The 24,891-nt window shown below is 40.8% G+C and overlaps 1 protein-coding gene across 1 annotated transcript in view; it reads right to left on the bottom strand.

The window, feature by feature from the left end:
* Positions 1 to 19,926, bottom strand: part of LOC309719019 (transmembrane protein 132C) — a 305,935-nt gene extending 286,009 nt beyond the window's left edge. The window contains exon 1 of the mRNA XM_082554778.1: positions 19,019 to 19,926. Within this exon, the coding sequence (XP_082410904.1) occupies positions 19,019 to 19,100 (82 nt within the window). The 5' untranslated portion in view covers positions 19,101 to 19,926. The remainder of the gene's footprint in view (positions 1 to 19,018) is intronic.
* Between the last annotated feature and the right edge of the window lie 4,965 nt (positions 19,927 to 24,891).

The following is a 24,891-nucleotide window of genomic DNA, read 5'->3' on the forward strand; positions in this document are numbered from 1 at the left end:
GGGTAACTCTGGCATAAATTATTTCTTATTTTTATTTGATTTTATTTTAGGAGACAGCAGCTCTTGTCCATTTTTGAGAGCTCTGGACATTTCACTGTGTTCTGCTTTTTTCACTTCTTTTGTGTAAATTTTTTATTCATTTTTTCCATTTGCTGTTTGCTTTTAAGCACCAAAATACTAACTTAAGTTTAAAAACACGTTATTTTGTGAAGATTTACATATCCTATCTGTGCATATTTGTGCTATAAAGTAGGCAGTGAATTTAAATGAGACAGACTGTAGTACTTGAGATACCATCAGAATGAGAACGACTTAGCTTTACTTGGCTAAATATGGCCTAATGTTTCACTGAGCAGGTATTTAAAAGGTTTTTCCCCAAACCACAAATTTCAAATATTGTGTAAACTGTGTAACTTCTCCCTACTGGTATTTTAAACCATTTTCATCTGAAAGTAATGTAAACATGTAAACAACAAATGCCATATACCTAATAACAGCATTACTTATATGGCATATAACAAACATATGGCAAGTGGTTTTGCCTTTTGTAATGTGCAGCCTTTGCGAATATTGTTTTTATATTTGCCATTACCCTCCACTTCTCTGATTACTGTCCACTAATGACTATCTAGTTACCAGATTATTCACTGCAGCAACAAAGCTAAAAAGTGAGAAAAGTTGAATCGTCTTTTGGACAGTGCTTAAACACAGTAGGAGTTCAGCAGCACTGTAGTAAAAATTGGAACACCGACAATTGCTTTGTATGCAATCAGTCACAGTCACTATTTGAAAACTGCATTTACGCACAATTTGAAAATAAATGATGTTGTTGATGGGGCTGGAATCCAAAGAGGAGCTTCATTATAAATGAACTCCTCATGAGTCCCCAAAAACTCCACAGCCATCTGTCAACAGAGGGGGGAAAACTTTTCTCCCATTCATCAGCCACACGAACGGATGGATAGAGGGATGAAAGTTGTGTGATCACTGGCCAAGCCTTTCTCCATCCGCCCTCCAACCCCCTATGCAGAAATCTCAGCAGCAGCCACTGGCAACGTTCGCCCAAGGTCAGAAGGACAAAGTCAGGGGTAGAGGAGAGGAAGAGAGACCAGAGAACGCGTGTATCTGTGTCTGCTGGTTGGAGGGAGTGTGTGCTTTGTGTGCAATGGGCAGTGTGTTCATGCCAGTGTGTTTGTGTTAAGGCATAAGGGGTTTAAGATAAGGTATAAAGGTGCGTTCATGTGACTGTGTTTTTGTGGGTACAAAGCACAGGGGGACATGTAATAACTTCTACAAGTCCTGTAGCTTGGTGTGTGTGTGTGTGTGTGTGTTTGTGTGTGTGTGAGAGAGAGAGAGAGACAAAGAGAGGAATAAAGATGGCTGCTGACTGTGCCACAACTCAGCAGGCTGGGCAACATGACGATAAGTAATCGCCTCTGAACCACTGCACTAATGAGCAAATGCACAAGTACACACACATACACACAAATGGGCAGAAATTCGCACCAACCATACTATCTCACGCACCATGGTCGTCACTGTTTATACCTGTTGGAACAGACTAAACTATTTCACAAAAACGGCCTCAAATATATCTTGTATCAGATGACATGAACACACTCTCAGTTAACTTCCATACACAGAAGCAGATGGCCACACTCATGGAACATTATACAGTGTGTCTAATCCACAGCAGTCTTGTGTGCATTGGCTTTAGCGAGTGATCCATCAGGAACCCTGCTGCCATGCAGAGGTCAAACCCATCAACCCCAGAGACCGCTGCCAGGACAATGCGCACTTCAGCCAAGAACCAATCACAACAAGTCCTGCATGCCTCAAAGCACAACATAGATCAACCCAATACAGGACAGGATGGAGTCTGAACTAAGTTTCAGTCCAAGCTTATGTAATACAGTGCTGCATAATGTGTGAAATTTATGTAAAGTTGTTCGGCCATTTATTATTTGGTCACCTAGAACCACACAACTACTCTTTTGGGAATTTGAGTAAGCTATTAACCACAAGCGATCTTTGTATAAACAGTTCATTACTTGAGATAGCAATAAATTGGCAGTATAGAAAACAGACTTATTTATTTTCTCCTAACTTCTGCCCTCTCCCAAGCTGCCGTTCACTCCTTAACAATTCCCCCACTGTTTTCCAAAATGGCTTCCCCCAACATATCCTCGATTGTACATTGAACGTGTTTGTTATGTAATCCCTGTGACCTCCGTATCCTCTCACCTTTTCTCCCACCACTCTTCCCTCCCTCTTCTTTTTCTCCTCAGTGCCTTTGGGTAAACATTTGTCAGTGTAACACAAGTGTCTCAGGTAAAGATATGCAGATTAACTTTAACTCGTTTGCATAACGAGCTCTTATTTGCCAGTCTAATTACGGTGGTATGCCGAGGCTGTCCCAGAGCTGCCCTCAGGTTTCATTAGTGGGGTTCGTTAAGAGGTTTGTTAACGGGCAGTGCTAATCGCTTCCTCCCTCTTGAGCAAATAGTGGAGTCTGAAAGTCCTGAAAAGACTCCCACTAAGCACACAGCAATGTTGGTTTAAAAGAGACACCGACACACATACACACAGCTTTGAAAAGCAAACACACTCACAAACACACAACTTCCTTCCAAACATGCTGCGCACACATCCACACATATATTTGCTCAGTAGTCAAGAGACCAAAGAGCTGGTCAATGTATTGAAGACATTTCCTTTACACACAGGAAGTTTACTCAGGGTAAAACCACTCACACACTGTCTATGGGGACTTGGGATTCAAATAAGGTAATCCATGCTTTTAAAAGAGCAAACAATAGACACACACATACACACACAGAGAGAGAAGCTCCCACAAGGTCAACAAGGCCTTTGAATATATTAAAGAAACTCCTAACAGCCAAACAACCAAAAGCCACACTGTTATTTCCAAATAAAGAAAGAAGACATAAAGCCCACCAGTAGAGTAGAGAATGAATGATCAGACATTTCAAATGGCATCCATTTAGGTAAAAAAAAAAATTGAAAAGAAATCAAAGCTGGTAACAATTACTTTGGATAGCCCTCAATAGAAACGTATTAAATGATTTTGCTCAAACTCAACTGTGTTTCAGGGAGAGGGGCCAGAGTGGCATTCCAACCCATCGTTTCATGAAGAATTCAAAGAAAATTGTGCCTGTTGACACTTTCTATAATTGTACCCCTATATTAGAATACACACAAAAAAGCAAGTCCAACTACAGAAATGACTGAGCAAGACAGTTACATAAAAAATTATTTATTGCGTCTCCTTCATATTATCTCATTATCTCATTTATGCCTGAAAATTCGACCACAATGCCTGAAAATTAGTTATGTACACCACTAACTTACAAGATTAAATACACTTAGAAGGAAAAATAATGCTACCCAGACTTAATTTTTATCAGTACTATGAAAACCCGTTGTTAATTAACGCAAGCCTGAAGAGAAAAAGGGTGGACATTGAAGTTCTCCCTTTAATTTAGTCACTGTCACTTTCTTGAAGTCCACTGCATAATTTATCCAAACAAATAGAAAAGGCTGAATGCTAAAAGACTGGCAGAAAAACACGTATTAAAGTTAAAAGTTTAACAAGCAACAAGCAGTAGAAAGAAATTTCAGAACTTTAACAACATAAGGAATTTAAAACAACGAGGAAACTGAAATTCATGTGAGGTTGAAACAATAGGAAAATAAAAAAGGTCAGATTGGTGGTTTATAATTCTCTCCAGAAAGCCTGAACAAGACATTTTCTAGGACTGTGTAGTATTCACTAAGTATAGTCTCTTTTAGTGAGTCACTGTCTGTAATCACTAAGCTGTCACTGTGATCTTCAACAGATGCGGCTTTAATTGTTCATTTCTTAAGCGCAGCCTGATGCCAAATCTCACTGAGATGTCAGTGTTCTGGTCTAAGTAATTTTCATGCAGCAATTTTTTAGCAAAACCACTGCCATTTGTTTGCATCTTGATTAGCATGTAGGCTGCTCTGTCAATCATAGCTAATGCACAAGTAACTGTAATCTTTTACTTCAGTAAGAAATTGTTAAATTAAGACAGAGTTCAGCTAATGTTCTAAAAAGAACAGGTACATACGAAATACAAAGCTGGAGTCTCATTTGGGTAACTTTTACTTTATGAGCTTTTTTATTCAATTACTCTGTGTAGTCTTGCCACTACTCCATCTCTGAATCCCTCTCCCTAGCCTCTTAGTAGGCCTTAGGGATTGATGCCCAAAGTCCTTACAACGTCTCTCTTTGACAGGCAGAGTGCAGCCGAGTTGATCATGTTAAACATTATGCAGATGGAGTCCTGAAGCCACTGGGAGTTTTGTAAATAGTGAAAATCTCCACAGTAAAGCTGGCCTACAGGCTAAGAGAAACACTGAATGAAATATTAAATATCTTGCTGTCCCTCGCACTCAAACCACAGCTTTTTCTTCAACAAACACATCTTCTATCCCTTTGTTTTCCAGGTATGTTCATCTCCTTGTTTCTTTAACCTCTGCTCCATCTGTTTTCCCCCTTTTCTGTGACCCATAATTTGTTTGTTATTTCAACTTCAACTTACAATCCTCCTTCTTTCTCCACTTATTTACTGCTTTTCTGTTCTTCTCACCTCATCTAACTCCAATCTTACTCTCTTCCCCCCTAAAACTCTTATTTCACACTGCTAGATTTTCATCCTCTTTTCATTTCTCTCTCACTCACTCTCTTCATCTCTGCGTCCTATTTTTTCACAGCGCCCAGATCGTGGCCTGGCCCGGCCTTTTAATGTCCCCCTTTACTTCTCTCTCCCTCCCTTTTTCTCAGACTGTAGCTAATCCCATCAAGTGTTTGCAGCCGCCCTGGGCCCTGTGCTTCGTACGTCGCTTACTACATCCAAGATCAAATGAAACATCCAAGACCAAACCATCGCGCTAACCGTGAGCGCGCTAATCCGGTTCCCCGAACACACCTGCTGTTGACGATTAGTACAGCTGGACGCAGTAATGTGACATCACTGGGTGTCGTAAAAGGGGCTACGCATCGATAGTAGAAACATTGATCGGCAACCCTCTGATTGGTCGGCGAAAATGTCGACGGAGCGCGCTCGGCTCGGTATTTTTCGGCAGCAGAGCAAGAACTCTTGAGTGAGGGATTTCAGGAGTTTCAGAGTTTAATCAGAACGCAAGGGAACACTGCAAAGGCTGCAAAAGCAAGGAGCGAGGGCTGGCAGGAAGTTGCTGACAAATTAAACTCGTAAGTAATTTAATAATAACAATAATAATGGAGTGGATTGATATAGCGCTTTTCAAGGCACCCAAAGCGCTTTACAATGCCACTATTCAGTCACTCTCACATTCACACACTGGTGGAGGCAGCTACAGTTGTAGCCACAGCTGCCCTGGGGCAGACTGACAGAAGCCAGGCTGCCATATCGCGCCATCGGCCCCTCTGGCCAACACCAGTAGGCGGTAGGGTAGATTTATTATATTACACTATATTATCCAATATTATATTACATTATATTATAATATGTTATATTTTATCCTCTTTCACATTAGAGCCACGACAGGACCCACTAGAACATGGGAACAGGTAAAAGTGAAATATAAGAATATTCTACAGAATGGTAATATTTATCACTTATATTGCTTTTAGTCTCTTGGAAAGAGACCCTGGAATAATCTGTTTGTTTATAACAGCAACCAAGAAAAGGGCAGAGCAAAAAAAGACAGGTGGTGGTCCTGCACCCCCTCGTCAACAAGTTGGTTAAGTAAATAATACCCTCACGGGAAAATCGATATCTCTCTATGAGCACACTGTCGCGCTGAGCTAAAGGATCCTGTCTGTCCCGCAATATACGCTGAATTCTGAAAACTCTCCTTATCAATCTTGCACCTTCCGCAATGGGTGGCTCGCGTATACGGACAGGACATGGCTGCGACAGACTTCCCAAATCCACCTTCGCTTTTATAGCCGTGGTCTCTCATCTTGATTACACGAAGTAATTTACAATTGCTACTCTGAAATATGAATTAAATCTGTAATAATCACATACATGTAATAGAATGTTAATAGTACATTTCCCTTTTTTAGGAAATGACCTGTGTGAAATCAATAAATGGATCAGGTGCTGCATTGTCTTTAGTTACATTGATGTTATTTATTTATGGTGAAACAGTGGTGGAATATCGCTGTTGCTTTCGTATGAATGACGCGGGCATACCTGCGTGGCCGCGATCTAATCCTGTTTACATAAAGTAAACCTGCTCCCCAGCAGGTTTACGCTTACGGCTCTGTTGCTATGACAGCAAGTCCCGGATGGGCTTCGGGGAACCGAACGATCCAGGATCACGCGAAATCGTCAACAATCTCATCCAGCTAACTCACTTAGCGCGGTACGAAGAACAGGCCCCTGAGCCACACATTCTAACTCTACGTACAATAACAAATAAAGAAATAAACACCTGTGAACACAAACTTATTAAAAAATGTTTGTGCAATCACACACAGGCTGTAAGGAGCTGTCCAAAAGCTATCAGCACAAACAGACAAGCACGCACATAATCACTTACATTGACATTTCATTTGAATGTCTAATTTTATATTTTACTCACTTTGTGCCTCATGCTCTTTTTAGCTCCGATGATGACCTACAGTAAAAGGGGAAATTCTTTATAACAAAAGAATACAAATTTGATTGTCCTTGATTAGTGACAACCTTGAATCTCCTTGATTAGTCCCCTGGTGTGAAAATTTGGTAAGAAGAACACTTTCAACTGTGGTGAACAACTAATTATAGAGAGACATTTCAAGTAAGTCTGTTATCTATCAGTTTAACGAGCACATTTCCCCACCCGATACAGCTGAGACAGCCGTTGACATGCCAGCTACAGGCCCACGAGCTGGTGAGGCAGCCTTATGGCATTTGCCATTCCGCATAAAGTGCTATTTACCATTTTATGTGGACGATGTAAAGGAACAATTCACAGTCATGCAGGAAGAGAGACTGGATAGGCACAGGAGGACAATGTACCTATCAGACATAACTTTCAAAAACATCTATTTAGTGGATTCCCATTAAAAGGTCAAAACAACTCTGTCCCATCGGGGTGTGGACACTGGGTTTCCAGGGATCTCTTGTGGTTTCTAGAACTGGGATGTGTTCAGCAAACGATTTGGGGTTTAGGGGGTTATGCTGTCCTTTTTTTGGCAATTTTTTTCAAGTGAGATCTGGAGAGTTTGGAAGTGAAAGTCTTCGTCTCTTTGTTCTATTATTAAAGATTTTTTAATGGAACATTATCCTAATGTGGGAAACTGATACTGTCGAAGACTGCTGTTGCCACTGGAGGGAGCTTGGTTTGCAACAACGAGGGCTGGTGATACATGTCAAATAACATGTCTGTGAATCACCAGGTTTTCATGAAGAACATTGCTATGCATTTAACAAGATGATTAATGTTATTTAGTTCATCTGTCAGTGACTATGATGTAGCTGATTCAGGTGTTGAACATTCACACAGTCTCCAAACATTTAAGGATTACGAGGATGTTGTTGCCAACTGGTGCTCTATATCCTAGATGAATTGAGCTAAACACCAGCTAATGGATATGATCCATCTAATCACGGTTTCACAACTATAATTTTCATGCCTTTAATTAAAATTGCAACTTCAAATCACTGCTGTTTAGAATACTTTGGATTACCAGTCACCTCTTGGTCGACTGTCTGGATGTGGAGCCTAAAGAGTAAAATGGAATCCAAACGTATTAGCCCAGTTCATATGTTTAAGCTCATTGAATTACCCCTTTAAGCACAAAACAACACACTCTCTCAATCTCTGTCAAACCTGCAGCACTGTTCTTGGTTTCATACACAAACACACAGCTGAAGATGGCGCTTTTTGGTCTTTTAGTCTCCCCAAGGACAAGAGTAAAACAACAGACAGGCTAATTGATTTCTGTGCCCTCTCTAAAGTGATTGTCATGCTCCACTAGCACAATGCACTTGCTTTCTCACTTTCTAGGGGTTTTTTTTCCCCACCACATGCAGTTTCAGGTTCAAAATCAATTTGGCTTGGATGAAAGTTTTCAATTTCATTAGCTTTATCAAATAGAGCACTGTTAACAAGCGGCGGTAATAGAAAATCATTTAGGCCGAGCAGCTCACACACTCTCAAAGGACTGGTTAAGAGGTACTCAAAAAGGGAGATATAGAACTGGAGAGGGAGGGAGAAAGGGAACAGGAGAAAAAAAGGGTGACACTAGGGAAAATATTGACAGGAGACAGCGCGAGAAAAAAAAGTGCAAAAGTGTGAAAAAGAAGGTGGGACAAAAAGGTGCAGAAAAGGGGAGATGATGTCTAAAACTCAGAAGCAAAAGATGATGTGATGGAGTGAGAAAGATAAGAAATAGAGAACAGTAATGACGGAAAATGCAGTGGAAGAGAGTAAGTAAAAAAGATGAATGTGACAAAGGCAGGAGAAATCTAAGACGGCTGCAGCAAAAGATAGAAAGAAACCAAAAGATAAAATGTTAGAGTGATTGATGACCTTATGGAAATGTTTAAATGAGCAAAAATTGCACTTTAAAGCCTGCGAAGAAACAGAATGCAAAGATGAAAAAGAGCAAGGAAGTCAGGGAAATTTGTCTCTTCCCCTCATGTAAGTATTGCCCCATTAAACTCCTATTATTGCTCCTCAGATGTTTGTCAGAAAATTAATGCTGTGATGAAAGAACATAAATAAACGATTAGCCATCAAAAGACTCGGGCCTGTAACAGACCACCAGCTAAATACTACCACTTCAGTGAAGGAAAAAGCGATAGGAAATCAATCACTAGAATAAGTAATACAGCAGGGGACTGCAGAGGCGAAGCAGAAATCTGACAAACTGAGAGGAGACTACGAAAGAATGATGGATTTACAGACTGGATGTTGGAAGGAAAGTAAAAGAGAAAAACAAAAATTATTGTACTGCTTCTTGCCTGCCTTATGAAAAAAGTTATTTCTAGAAAAACGTTATTGCTCCCTAAGGTAAATGTTGTTTTAGTAGTGGCACGGTGCTACAAAAGTGCTGCAAAGAAAAACTACATACAGCTTTCTGATTGAAAACAGAAACATAGAAGGAATGCAAACATAAAAAACACAGTTAAGGTGTTAATTTCAACACTTTTTCATTTCAGTTTGCCTTCTAAAGTAGTAGCATGAAGGAGCTTTTAACACAGTATGAAATTTGAAATTAGTAAACATTATAACATAGTCAATAAAATGTCTATCAAATCCAGCCTGTTAATTACTTAAACAATGCTTCATTCAAAAACATGCAGTAAAATAAACTGATAAGCAATCCAGATTATTGACTTGCAATGTCATTTACCGTTTGCAAATGCTCCCAGAGAACTCACAGAGACGGTATTGCAAACGGTAAAGCAAAGGCTCTGATGGCACATGATTTATAATGTAATCTGTCTCTTTGTGTTTCTCTACCTTTTCTTTTCATGAGATCTCAGCAATCCAATCTACGTCACACTTTGGGGGTGCTTTACGAGGGAACCAAGGAATTCTAGCATTGGTTAAAACTTTTTTCTGTTACACTTTCACAACAGTTAGACAGCCAGCTTTTTAACAGGCAAGACAGGCAACAGACGAAGGCCATTAGAGCACTCCCAAGGGTTGAAAAACTTTACTTCGGAGCAATGGCTCAAAATGTGGCAACCACAGCAACCGCAACCCCCTCCCGCTTAAACAACCAATGGATGATCTGCAATGATATCTCAGTGAGAAACCTCTCTGGAGGAGCTCCCTCGGTATCAGCCCACTGAAGTTTATGTTATCTTTAGCAGCGATCAGACATCCTGCTATTTATGTTACTAATATAGGGATTATGTCAAAGCAAGCAACTAATTCAAGTCATGTTTTCATTTAATTATTAAGCAGTGATCAGCTAGCATTAGCTACACTTCTTAGGCGCATTTGTGGAGTAGATTTTTACAAAGAAGCACACACACACAGGACAAACTCTGCACGCCACACATCTGAATCATTGCAGTTAAAAGAACCTAGAATGCCAGTGTACTTCAAGACATACCCAATTTTTCATATCGTGATTGTATTCTACGAGCTGCAGTCAGCGTCACGGAGAAATGAAAGGCTACCTGTTCGGCTGCTCGTATTTATCATACTTTAGCACTTAATTTCCTTCAAAGCCCCAAACACGCATACAGCACATACCAATAAATTACATTCAATCAAAATTCAATGAGAGAAATGAGAGCTAATGTTAATCCATTGTTAGATTGCTCTGAGTCATTGTGTCATGGGGATAATGATCAGCCAGCTTCTCTTATGTGCACATTTTCACACTCAGAGTGTGCAGCTAATCAGCCAAGTGAAGCTAATGCAGGGGGAAATGTGTTGCTGATTAGTTCAACCTTAAACCCCAAGACATGACTTCCAGACCTACACTAGTTGTCGCACACATACACACAAACAGACATGCACGCAGGAATGCACACACAAAATTAGTCCAGCTATTCATGCTAATCTGAGAGAAAATGACTTGCTCATTAGCAAGACCCTTAAACCTCTCGACAGGCCTTTGAAACCCATGCCGTCTCATGGTCACAGAGCATACACAGAAATGCAGGCTCACCAAGCACACACTGGCCTCTGCAGAGGAAGTTGGACTATTCAAAACTACTTAGGCTCATTAACTGACTTTCAATAAGTGTTGGAGTGGATTCTATTAATAGCAAAAATGTAAACAGAGCAGAATTTACCAATGACGATACAAAGTCCAGAGCTGAATTTACAGAGCGGATGCTTAAAATTTGTGCCAAATAAAATCAATTACATAAGTCCTCAAGATTTGGTGAATGGGTGATGATCTGTATTCTATCAGTACAAAAAATCAGTAGAAAAAAAAACACGTAATGTGTTTTCATTAAACAAATCCTAAATTTTTATTCCTTCTCCAGTTCAATTTAGCAGTATTACTTTCAGCGTTTACCTTCTAAATGTATACACACACACACAGACACATCTCAGAAGCCAGATTTAAGAGGTCTGGTTCTGATCTTTCCTTTTTTTTCAACTTTCTGAGGGGACAATCAGTAAGTTGTGCAAAGGATTTTAACTTCTCACTCTCTTTTCATTTCCCACACAGCTATTTCCATCAGTGTTTCCTTTGAAATGGTCTGCTGTTTTGTATGAGTCATCACACTGACTGGTTACGCTAGAAAAGAACTACTTTTGATGAAGTGTTTCCCAGCCACATCAGAAGCTAAATGTATTTTAGCTGATTCAAACAGCCACACTGAGGCCAAGAGTGACTTGACGTGCCGTCACATACTAGCAGTATCATTTACGTATAGGGAAAACAGGTGGAACACCTGCATTAGTTGTTTTGCTGTTGATAAAACAGAAATAGATGCATAAAGAAGAAAAGTTCACCACTATGAACAGAGCTGAGCAAGCACGGTTCACAGAGGGAAGCAGAAAGGGCAAGCTGCACAGTCTCCAAAGCAGCCGCCCCGAGTGAAGGATTTCCAGTCTTTTGTAGTGGCAGGTGAGCACGTTCACAGGATTCCCAGGCAGCCAATCGCCTATGTGGGTTGAGACAGTGCCATCTGCATGGACAGGGGCTGGCACAAGTCTCCCGCTAGCCAGTCGTCGGAGAGTCCTGGCACTCTTGGACTTGCTTGGAGGGAAAAGGGCGGTCTCACTCCCTCCGAGGCCCAGGGCCATAACACTTTGTTTCAACCATTTTTTAATTATAGGACCTTAATGAATGTAAGCCTCAACTTTATTTATACAGCACTAATTCACAACAACAACCACCTCCAGTTGATGTTTTATTGTCGGACAGAGATAATGCAATATTACAGAAAAAAAACCAACAATGTAAAACCCAACGATCTGAATATCCTCTATGAGCAAACACTTGGCTACAATGGAAAGGACAAACTCCCTTTTAACAAGCAGAAACCTCCAGTAGAACCAGGGTCAGGGAGGGACAGCCATGTGCCACAATTAGTTGGGGGATTAGAGTAAAGAGGAGAAAACACAACACACACTGTGGAAGAGAGTAAATGAAAGTTAACATGCAGTGGTGGTATATAATTACATGAGGATTTTAAAAAAGGAAGTAAAAGTAAGAACAAGTTCAGTGCATCATGGTGTTCCCCGCCAGCCTTATCCAACAGAGGCATAACAAAAGGATGTTCCAGAGTCACACAATTCCTCTCTAACTATACACTTTATCAAAAACAACATTCTCAAGCATAATCTTAAAAGCAGAGTGTGTGTCTGTCTCCCAAAGTTGAACTGAAAGCACTGATCTTGAGTGAATTCAAGCAGGTTTGAAGCAAGGGTTTTGTGAAATACAATCAGCAAATCTCTGGCATTACATGAATTTACCTATCATTCACATTAAAATAGACAAGCTACAAAAAAGATACATATACTAGCAACGAGATTGCACTATACTCTTTCTAACATTAATGCATGAAACTACAAACTAAGAGGCTGTAAATTTAATTATAAATGTACATTGATTCAAAGAACTGAAATAACATGCTCTAAGAATTTCCTTCTAAGCTATGACACTAATTAGTCTTAGTAATTTCATCGTTCTCTCTGCAACCTACCAAAGTATGACATCTCTGACACATACAGTACACAAATATTAATGTGAAGAGAGATGATGCTTGTCATGGTCTGGGTGTGTGCTAGTGTGTCTCCCTCCGAGCCGGCATCTCCACCCCTGGGAGGGGCCTCTGTGTTCTGCTGATTGCTCGCACCTGTGGGTAATGCAGCTGGGGACTCATAAGGCCAGCGCACTCAACCTCTCTTCGCCAGATTCTCAGCTAACCCTAGTTAGTGCAGGCCACCACTGTGATTTCGCACACTTCTTGAAAACTACCTTGTCTCATCATGTGTTTTCTTTCATAGCCACGCACCAAGTTGCCAGACACAAATCTCCGCCGAAGAGCTCCGATCCGGACGCTGGACCTCCTGACAGTCCCACGGGCTGTTCACCCGACTCACCTGCCTGCCTCCCTGCCTCAACGCCAGGTATTTCGGACCACTTACCCCTTCATGCCACTACAGACCACCCACAGCAAGTACGCAGTACTAAGGAAAATTCAGAACGACTAGCTTGCCCGTATTTCTCCCGAACCATATCTGAACGTCTGTACTCTATTTACTCTGACCCTTGCCCCGGACCCAGTTTGACTCTCCCTCCAGCCCAATCCCCGGAACTGTTGTTTCCACTGACCAACGACCAGATTGCTTACTTAGCCCAGGCTGCTTAAAACCCCTTTGGTTTAATTGTGGCATTTAGCACTTGTTAAACTCACATTCCAGTTTCCTGATTGTGAACACTTACTGAGAAAATAAACGTTGTCACTGAAACTACTTACGTGCTTTTCGGCGCCCAGCATTTGAGTCCTTTCCCTTTTGAGGCGGCCTCGGCCGTGACAGTGCTTTGAGTTACACTGAGGAAGAAATTGTATTTAAGGTATTTTCTAGTGCTGATCTTGGCAGCGATACTCTATTTGTAATAAGACATTCTGTTGGATCTGTGTACAGTAGAGAGAAACTCTAATGACTCCTTTTTGGATATAAAAATGTTTTGTGATGTTTTTTCACATTATTCTTCATATATTGTGTTCTCAAACCCTTTGACCACTTGTATCTCTGAGAAATCAGTCTGTTCTTCTGGTCCTATTAAACAGTTCTCCCAAATTTGAAGTTCAAGAGAACCGGACAGGTAGACAGATACTGTAACCAAGAAGCCTAACGTAAAAACAATTGTGTGTGGCCATGTGCGTGTAAGTGATAGGTGTAAATATCTATACCCTTTGCATCCTTCTTGGTGAGATTTGCTGATACAGAATGAAGTGACACAAAAGGTGAATACACTCACAAGGTAAGATCCTATCTCCCTGTCTGTCACTTTCTTCGCTGAAGAGAGATGATGCTCTCGAACTCCAACAAATGAAAGATTTTTGTGAAAGGCATAAAGATGAAAACAGGAAAACAAAACAAACCTACATACTTCAGTAACATTCTAGGCTTTGGATAATTAACAAAATATTAATGAATGGTGATAAAATCAGGTTCAAAAAGGAAAAGAAAAATAAGCTTAAAGGGCATCAAGTATTCAAATATTCTTAAGCATTTCGCTTTTGTTTCATGCTGGAAACATGACAAGACGAATAACACTTGAACCTGCCAGCTGGCAGAAGTCTGTCTATTTTTTGTGTGGTGCTGAATATTGTTGGCCCAATATATTGTAAGAAATATTCACAACTAATAGAAGGTGAAAATAAAATGTAGATATTAGTGACACGTCTTTGCTGACAACTCAAGGAACAAAACAGTGAATTAATAAAATCTTCACCCGGTATGTCTGAAGTTTCAGCAGCTTCACAAACTGGCATTTGATTAATGTTCAGCCCTACAATCTTTTCTGCTAGTGCAAAAAATATATATATATTAAATCCTATGCGTTGTTATATTGACTGATTCTGTACTTTCCGAATGACAGGCAAGTGAACGACACCAGCAGCCCTGTAGTGATTCAGTAAATCTGTAGCATGCAAGACACCTCCAAAAAAACAAAGTTAAACTCATGAATGCTGAGAAAAAGGAGGCAGTCAGTGGAGAGTGTCTCGTGTCCACTCCATCGAATACACCCCTTTTTTTGTTTTTCAGTGTCTGTGTGACCTTCTCTGTGCTCTCTCTCTCTCTCTCTCTCTGTGTGCTCTACCCTCTCACTTTCACCACGACAAAAAGGCTATATGAGCATGTGCATATGTGTATGACAGAGAGGCAAAGTGAAAAAGGCTCAAACTGAAGTGGCATGATTTTCTAACAATGTGGCGTTTAGAAGTAGCACTCACATCTCACGCTTTCTTTCCCTTCCACATATCCCCTTTTGCTTTCATGAGTAAATGTTAGAAGTTCACATTTCCTATCTCTGAAATGCCCCTTCTCTGATTTACAATCTTCTCTGTTGCTTGTTTTTCACAGAATAAGCAGCCTCTGTGTGCGGGTGTGTTTGAATGTGCTGTATATGCGTGACAGTGGCTCTGTGTGCACAGCAAAGAGTGATGCGAGTGCGTGCCTGAATGATTCAGTCGGTGAATGAAACCAACAATGAGACACAAAGAACCCAGGGAGTGAAGGCGGCATATAGAAAGGCCAAGGTGAGAAGTCCCGTGACTGTTTTTTTATATGCAAGTGAGGTCTTTACACTGACTGCACACCAAACCATGCAGACTCTGAGTCACTATGGGGACCTCAGTGTTGGTGTCTTCTGTGACAGACTGGTCCATTCTGTTTCAATGGTTTAAGGTGTAGTTTAGCTTGTGGTTAGGTTGGGGTTAGAATTAAGGCAGTAGGGAATGCTGGGGAATTAGAGTTCCCATAGGGATAGTAAAACAAATGTGTTTGTGCATGTAGGTGTGTGTATGTGTCAGTGATTTTATGTCAGTAATTATTGATGCTCCGTATTCCATGAGTAATGGTGCGTAGTGCTGACACTCTGCTACAGGTTAACGGTGTAGCGCGAAACACGCTCAAGCACATGGGGTGAAACACACTGGGCAAAACACACACATGTACACACACATATATATATACTGAACAGTGCACCCCCCCCCCCCCCCCCCCTCCCATCTTTGACAAATAAAGTACAATCTGCCACATAGCTATTCCAGCGACTAGTGCTGGAAAGGAGCAGTTCGCTGTCATTAATGTCTGTGAAACTGTGGAGCGAGACTGATGAGATTTCCTGATTTACACTTTTTAAATGGCCCCAGTCTGGCAATTGGAAACAAGCATATTCCTTCAATACGCATCAAGAGTATAACCCAGGGCCTATGCATATACTGATATTGAAGAGTTTCAAAAAGACCAACTAAAATATTTATATTTATTAAATTCTTTTTATTTTTATTGGTGTGGGGCTGTTACAAACTCGGTGTAATAATAATTGTGCATTTGTATGATACATTACATCTGCAGTAAACTTATTTTAGTACAAATATCAGTCAGTAAGGAATAGACGACAAAACCAAATTATAAGGATTTTTTTTAAAGGAGTTTTTGATTTGACATCCCAAACTCATGAACGGTGCATAGGAAGAGTAATTTCTGTTATTTCATAGGAAAGTGGTACTGGAAGTGGATTTTTTTTCTCAGCTCATCTGTCATAGCTGTTTCAGTTTTACGACAAACGGTTACGACAAACCATAAACTAATTCAGTGAAACTGCATCAGTCGCTTTTGCAGCTAAATTTTTTTAAAAACTTTCAAACTAAGTACCAAAAAAGAAAATATCAGCCATATCTCACTGCATGAGAGGGTGTACGGCTTCTAAACCACCCACCCATGACCTCCTGCTAAGATTACAGACCTGAGACATTACCCCCAGTGACTTTTCAGCCTCTGAATCTTCCAGAACAAACTGTTTGCCTCTGAACTGGCACTTGTCAGATCCTTGGTGTTTGAACAAGCCTACAATGTCATCCTAGAGATGACCTGGATGATGAAATACCACAATGATGTAATTACAGTGAAACTGAGTGACATGAAAATAGAAATGCCAGTCATAAGGGTGACACAAACGGTGATATATTGGAAGATCGGGGTACAATAAATATCCCTAATTAGGAGGTGATGTGACATGTAATACTTAGAACAAAACAGAAAACTATCTCACATCTGAACAAAATGTCTTTCAAAGTTGTTAATTCTGGGACTGAAGTGAGGAGGTGGAAAATTGTGAAGTATTACAGATCGCAGCTACTGTATGACAGACAGCGGCATACACACAAATGCAGATGACTGAGGGCCTATGTGACTAATGGAGGGCACAGACATACACCTACTGTAAATGCGAGCATAGGCTGACACAGCCAATGTAGCAACAAATGAACAGGGAACACTTGCACCAAGGAACCACTTTGACTGTGTACTGAAACGGCAGAATGCACTGGCAGAAAGAGATAGAGTGAAGGCAAGGTTAATCTTTTGCTTTTTAAACAGCCTTAGGTGTGTTATTATTACACGATTAGAGCCAGATTTCCCCATGTGCCCAATGAAAACTGTTTAACCACAGCCGAGCTGCAGCGGACCTTAACCTGTACAGAGAGAGTGAGAGAGAAAGGGAGAGAGGGGGGAGCAATACTGACGACCATCCAAACCAGAAAAGCTGTCAAAGAGCAATGTGTACAGACAAAAGTCACAGACCGTCCATGTCCCTACACTATTTTGCGTTTCATTCCACTAAGAGAAGAAGTGAGAATGTTACAGGAGAAGAGGGGAGAAATATTTTAGATAATTTCAGTGTTTGGTTACTCAGCCGTTTTGCGGGACACAGCTGTTTTCCGGCGCGTCGACCCTTCTCGCCATCTCCAGTCCGTGCGCCTTGCGCCGCGAGCACAACGACCACCGTGCTCGGGAGCGCACAACGCAGTCACTGTTAACTGCTAAGTGAGCCGTGAGTGATCGGAGCTGATTAAAACACACAGATACGACCGCGCGCACAAACACAGAAGACACTCATAGGAAACGTGATACTAATGCCGATGATTTGTCATTTGTCTTTAAAACGGAGGCGTAAAATCGCGCCCACGCTTTAAATGCAAAATATTCTAAAGCCTCGTTCCGATTGTGCTTCTTGCTTTTTTCCCTCCTCTGAGTCAGGTGGTGTTACCTGAGCTAAATTAATAATATCTCAGCTCTATTTTACAAGTGCTCTTGAGCACGAGAGTGAAAATCCTTTGCGCACTTCGGGCGCTGTGAATAAGAACCCCCCGATGTGGATTCAGTTGATCTTATAAGACCAGTTAAACTGGAGTGTCGTGGTTTTTACGAGTCAGGTCAGATTTATAAAAAGGGGCTTTTAAGTTCTGCAAATAAGTCAGTTATTCACTTAACTGGATAATGGAGATATTAACCGCTCTCTTGTTTCTTAATGTGTCCAATTCCCGACAAAGACAGAATCTTATTATAGCTTCTTTTAACTTCAATTAACATAGGCGAGTAAGGCAATTACTAGTCGTTTTCTCTGTTCGTCGACGCTCGAGTACATTTTAAAAGAAGAAAAAGGGTTGATTTTCTTTCCGTTTGAGGGACGTCGTGTCATTAAAAATCCTTTAGATCTTTTTTTCTTTTTTCAAACAAGGGACAACCTCTAGAGCTTGTTTGAAGTGTGCAGCAGAAAATGTTTGCAAACAGTCAGTGCTGATCCCGCCCCCCACTATAGAAAAGCAAGTATAGTTTTGTCCAGGAAACACTCAGGTCTTTCCTCTCAGAGAACTCAAACTGGCACATGAGCAAGTCAGCAACTAGCCAGGGTTCGCGTGTCTCAGGTGGCACCAGTTAGAATGCATCTGTCATTTGAGCTTGGACTCAATTACTTATTATTCTACACACATGAGGGGATACATGAGGCGTCAAGGTGAATACTGGCTATTCGGTTGTTATTTAGGAGACGAGAAATTGCCTTTTCTGGGAATTTCTAGGCAAGTATCGTGATGTTGGTATAACCCCCTGTCGTTGGTTACCATCTCAGTAAAAAAGCAAAAATGGTGTGAATTACTTTAACTTGGTCCAGTGTGACACTTCTAAGACACTTAAGTTATTATTAACATTGTTTCCTTGCAGGATAGCAAGCTGGGTAACTAAGTTTTGTGTTTGGTTTCTCTTCACCTCACTGTTATAGTTCAATTTCTAACCGTCTTCGGGGTATCTACTCGCCCTAGGAAACATTTTAACAAAAAGAGTTCATATAAATACAATTATAATGTATGCCTTTGTTGTAAGTACTACAAAAGTTATCAGTTTTGCCTATAATGTCGCATTTCTAAGATGACACCACAAATGAAATATCTAGATAAATAATAGCGAGCGGGAAATTCCGTTTTCCAGTCCAGAACAATGAAATAACAGTAAGTAAAGCTGGCAACAAGTTTTTGTTCGCACTTCCATTTCGTACCTTTCCACAGCAGAAGAAGAAGCAGCGTCTTCCAGAGGCGACACCCCAACGGCGCGCCTCCCTTTCTCCCGATCGTCTCCATCCCTCCAGTCGATAAAAAAAAACCCACGACTGTTCGCAATAAGGATTCAAAGGGCAATGTTTTAATTTCTATATTTCTTTCTCCTTTTGTTCCCACAGAAAGATTACTATCGCATTGGTGCCATCAATCTCATTTTCACCAAACTGCGCTCCCGCTGTGCTTGACCTAAGACACCGAGCAGATGAGATTTGGAGTAAACTATAAATCCTTCTTCAGTCAGTAATAAAGAGGAACCCCCCAATGGGCAATTCCGGTGCAAGCTGGCTTCTTTTTTAATCCGCCTCCCCCTAAAAAACTCTCTCTCCTTCAAGCCAGAACCGATGAATGAATGAAATTCCCCGTAGTGAGCTTTTTTCCACCAGTGCGCTTCTCTGCCTTATTTATCCATACGGGACGGTTAAAGCTGACGGTTAAAGCGCTGTTCTCTTTGCCTTTGTCGCAGTTTTCTTTCTTGCAAAGTTTTTAAAAAATTACCAGAGGGTCACACGAAGTCCCGAAAAAAAAGTGCACTTCACAGTGGACTTTGAAACAGTAAAAAGCAAAGACAACTCTGTCATTTAGGGCTCGCTTAATAAATTAAAATCCAAATTTTGCTCGCTCGGCAGCAGCTCCGTCACTCTCCTTTCTTTTCCCTCTCTACCTTTCCTCCGACTATCGTCCTCTTGCTGTAAGTGTTGTCTTGTGTGTGCGCGTCTGGGTTCAACTTAAGAGTCTGTGTACACTCGTCCGTGGGATGGAGTGAGGAGAGGACAGAAGAGGAGGTCTGAAGCTTCCACCAGCCGGCAGAGGTAGGAGGAGGAAGAGGAGGAGAAGGGGGGCTAACGGCGACTGGGGCAGAGGAGGGTGAGGGATAAGGGCGGGATTTGGAGATTTGAATGACAGTAAAGTAACCAATCGAGTGTATAGAACTTTATTTAGATTTTTTCTTTTTTTTTTCCGAATTGTTTTATAAGATGCATTAATATGTTTTTTCCTTACTTTCTTAATACTGGGTCATTGTGGTAAAGAAACAAATACCCACACTGCAACAACAGGAACTCTTTAAGAGGATAGATTTTGCTGCTCTTACAATAATAATGAAAACACGGGAAAATTAGCTGCAGGTGATCTACAATAACACATCAGTGCGGAGGAAACAGGTTAAGGATATATCCAAGAATAATGGAGCTTCTGATGTTAACGAGATTAAGAAAAAAAAGTTTACAATATGAATATGTCCTATAAGAAGAGGCCTATTTCTCCGCGTTGTTCGTGTGTATTGGTCTCAGCGAATTGCGTGCACAAAGTCTCTCCCTGCATTATTCATACAAAGACACACGCTACACCTGTTCTCTCCGTAATCGATAGAAGACAACTTCGCACGAGCACCCACCTATACGCACGCACGCGCGCACCAACCACTTTAACTGGCAGCTTGCACAACTGCTGAATGTGATCCATCAAGCACCTTGTGATAAAACTCATTCACTTTATATTGATAGGATCACTGTGTGTGTGTGTGTGTGTGTGTGTGTGTGTGTGTGTGTGTGTGTGTGTGTGTGTGTGTGTGTGTGTGTGTGTGTGTGTGAGACAGAGGGATGAACAAGTGAGAAGAGAAAGAACATTAGGCTCTTCTTTGAGTCCGAGATGATATTTCATATGGCAGCATCCCTGGTTCCCTTTGTCAGCTAAACGTGTAAAAGCTAAAGAGATGACATTGTGACTTATTGAATTGCAAATCAGTCAGGGAGAGGATGGGAGGATTTCCGGAGACGGAGATAGTCCTACGTGAGCCTTACTGCCTCTCTGCCTGTCTATCTGCTTGTCTGTCCAGCGACACGGCAATACGCTAAGGAGGAGCGACAGCCCCCCCTAGTGTCGCATTTAAAGAAGAAAGTCCAAGTGGCAGACCCCGCTGTCCATTCATCATTAACCTGTCTTTAATTAGCAGTGGGCCTACATGTGATTATCACTGAAGAAGCCCTGCTGCTCATGTAAAATATCGCTCTGTCACTTCTGTCTGTTCCTTTCACAGTGCTTACCCATGTGTGCTTCATTGATCCGACATGCTGTTTCTCCACTTGTCCTTTTCCTTGCTCCCTCACTTTAACCAAACACATTTTTCTGGCCTCTCAGTCACAAGGCAGTAACATCCACAGCATTCAAGCAACTGCCAACCCAGCTACATTATAGTGCAGAACTGAATCAGTGCATTTTAAATTATTGTTATAGTGTCAAGTTATGTTTTTTTTTTTTTCAGCTAAACTATGCATCTTGGGGCTACAGCTAAAGCAAATAATTAGTTCAGTAAGCATATGGTAGAAACAAGTAATATTTTTTACAATATTAATGTCTGGATACCAGTGAGGCCCCCACTGGTTGTAGAAAGTAAATTTGATACTGATTAATAAATTCAGATGTGACAAAAAATCTGTCTAAAAAAAATCATCCTGTAGAAATAACAAAAGATAGATCATCTTAGTGTGTTCTGATTAAAAAACACAGCCACACTGGGTAATTTGAGAGCAAATAAATACTTTTCTTTTCTCCTTCATTTCAGTTGTCACTATTACAAATAAAATCTAGGAACGGAAGGAAATATTCACTAAAAGGAAGGCATTCATCACCAAGACTGCACTGTAATTATTAAGGGTAATTACTAACTAACTATAATTCAACAGCTGATTGCAAAAATGTGGTACTATAGTAAAACAATGCAATGATTTGCAAACCACCTAAACACTACAATTATTTGTGATATATATATATATATAGAGAGAGAGAGAGAGAGAGAGAGAGAGAGAGAGAGAGAGAGAGAGAGAGAGAGAGAGAGAGAGAGAGAGAGAGAGAGAGAGAGAGAGAGAGAGAGAGAGAGAGAGAGAGAGAGAGAGAGAGAGAGAGAGAACCATAAGGATGGTTAAAAATGTCCTCATCATTCTAAGAACTCCATTTCTCCGTGTAAAATTACAAACATTTTATCATGGCCAGTACAGTATATGAGTACTAATGACTGTTGTCTTCAGGTTGTTAGGTAGCACTGTACTAAGCAGCTTTAGCCTCACCTACTGTTTCTCTCCATCTGCAAGCCACTTTGATGTTGATGGTAGATCTTTTTTGTGCTGGGGGTTTCGCTGCTCATCTCCCAACCGCTTTCCATGTATATAAAATGGAAGATCACAGAGAAGTGCTCCACCATAAAAGAGACATAGCTCAAAAATAAAGTTATCATATTATTAAAATAATCGTGTTTTGGCAATACTAGTTTTGACTTAACTCAAATTTGAAATTATTGTTGGAAATCGTGGACTGAATGCTTAGCAAATTAAACCAGTATTTTTAAAACAGTTTTTCTAAACTGGTGTCCTGAGGAAACACTTTAAAGGGTATGCCTTTCCTGGCTTCCTCCTCTTATACTGTTGGGTTAGGTAAATGAGTTATCTCATATACAAAAATGGAAGTACGGCAGGATGCCGTAGTGAACAAGGTTCATTGCCTTTATTGTGACAAGGTTTGCTTATTTCAACAAGACAAAGTCAGCCCAAATTCTACACATATTACAGCAACAGAGTTCAGATGCCAAGGCCCTTCAGCCATTAGAAACATTTGGTTGCATTATGAAACAAAAGAGAGCCAAAGAGGCAATGTACTGTTGAGCAGATTAAATTTTGTTTCAAGCACTGGAAAGGTTTTGCTTTCAAAAGTACAGCAATTGGTTTGCTCACTATTACAGTTTCATTAAAATAAGAGTATCTGCAATACAGTGGTAAAATGGACTATGGTAGAAAACATGCTGCTGTCGCAACTCTTGTGAATCCTGGACAAAATTCAAAATTAGCATACTTTTTTAGTGAGGTATCTCTCAGTCAAATTTCTGGATTATAGAAATCCCACATTTAATCCTAAACACTTTTTTCCATTCAATGGATTTACAATACATACAATATATTGCCAAAAGTGTTCACTTACCCATCCAAATAATTGATTGCACATTGCATTGTGTTCCAATCACTTCCTGGCCATACATATATAAAATCAATACCTAGACAAACAGACTGCTTCTACAAATACTTTTGAAAGAACAGGCCACTCTCAGGAGCGCAGTGAATTTCATCTTGGTACGGTGATAGGATGCTACCTGTGCCCAGAATCCAATTAACTTTCCTCACTACTAAATATTCCAAAGTCCACTGTTAGTGATATCAAAACAAAATGAAAGTGACTGTAATAACAGCAGTCATTACAGGCACAAAGTGATAGTTGACACTGACCCAAATAGAGCGGGGTCAGCAGATGCTGAGCTGTATAATAAGAGAGGTCACCAATTTTCTGCAGAGTCAACGTTACAGACCTCCGAATTTCATATAAAAAAATGGCCTGTATTTATATAGCGCTTTACTAGTCCCTAAGGATCCCAAAGCGCTTTACATATCCAGTCATCCACCCATTCACACACACATTCACACACTGGTGATGGCAAGCTACATTGTAGCCACAGCCACCCTGGGGCGCACTGACAGAGGCGAGGCTGCCGGACACTGGCGCCACCGGGCCCTCTGACCACCACCAGTAGGCAACGGGTGAAGTGTCTTGCCCAAGGACACAACGACCGAGACTGTCCGAGCCGGGGCTCGAACCGGCAACCTTCCGATTACAAGGCGAACTCCCAACTCTTGAGCCACGATCGCCCCCATATGGTCTTATTATGGTTTCCATGGCTGAGAAAGTGCACCAAGCATTTTTTGTTTTCAGTTTTCAGTTTTATTTGTCATATGCAAGTTGGCACAGGGTCAACATTGCAATGAAATGTATTTGACGAGCAGAAGACAGTCACGCAATGCATACCGTCAGATGCAGTGTGTAAAAACATACTGCCACTGGACTCTAGAGCAAAGGAGATGTGTTCTCTGGAGTGACAAATCCTGCTTCTCAGTCTGGCAATGTGATGGACACGTCTCGGTTTGGCAGTTGCCAGGAGAAGGGTATTTTTTTGACTGCATTGTGCCAAGTGTAAAGTTTGGTGGAGGGGAGGTTATGGTGTGGGGTTGTCTTTTAGGTGCTGGGCTTGACCTCTTAGTTCCAGTTAAAGGAACTTTTAATGTATACCAAGACATTTTGTAAAATGTAGTGTTCCAAACTTTGTGGGAACAATTTAGATGGTCCTTTCCTGTTTCAAAGTTACTATTCAGCAGTACACAAAGCAAGGTCCATAAATACATGGATGAAAGAGTTTGGTTTGGAAAAACTTGACTAGCCTGGACAGAGTCCCGACCTCAATTTGAAAGAACACCTTTGGGATGAATTAGAGCTGGGATTGTGGGAGCCAGGACTTCTCGTCCAACATTGGCGTCTAACCTAACAATGCACTCCTGGTGCACTTGTTAAGAATTCAGTTAAGAATTCCAATAAACATATAAGCCATGTGGAAAGCCTTCCCAGAAAAGCTGAAGCCATTCGGCTGTGCAAAGGGTCAGCCTACCTACATCATATTAAACACCGTGGATTAAGCATAGGATGGCACTCAACTTCATCTGCATGTGGAAACAGACAAGTGAAAACCTAGCAATACAGTATATATCAACTAAAGATTATTGTTAGATCTGAAGGTGCAAAATCAAAGTTCAGTCCATTAAATTTAATTCAATTCAATTTTATTTATTCAGAGCCTAGAGAATTAATCCAGTACTACAATTTAAAATCACTTTTTGGGCAAAGAGTGAAATCAGTTTCTGTCTTAGCACCGAGTCATCATCTGTGACTCTCTGTTTTATCCAGAATCAAATTTAAAATATTCGCTTCATATACAAGACCTTAA

This window comes from Aulonocara stuartgranti, assembly GCF_965226115.1.
Source record: "Aulonocara stuartgranti genome assembly, chromosome: 12".
In the NCBI taxonomy this organism is placed as follows: domain Eukaryota; kingdom Metazoa; phylum Chordata; class Actinopteri; order Cichliformes; family Cichlidae; genus Aulonocara; species Aulonocara stuartgranti.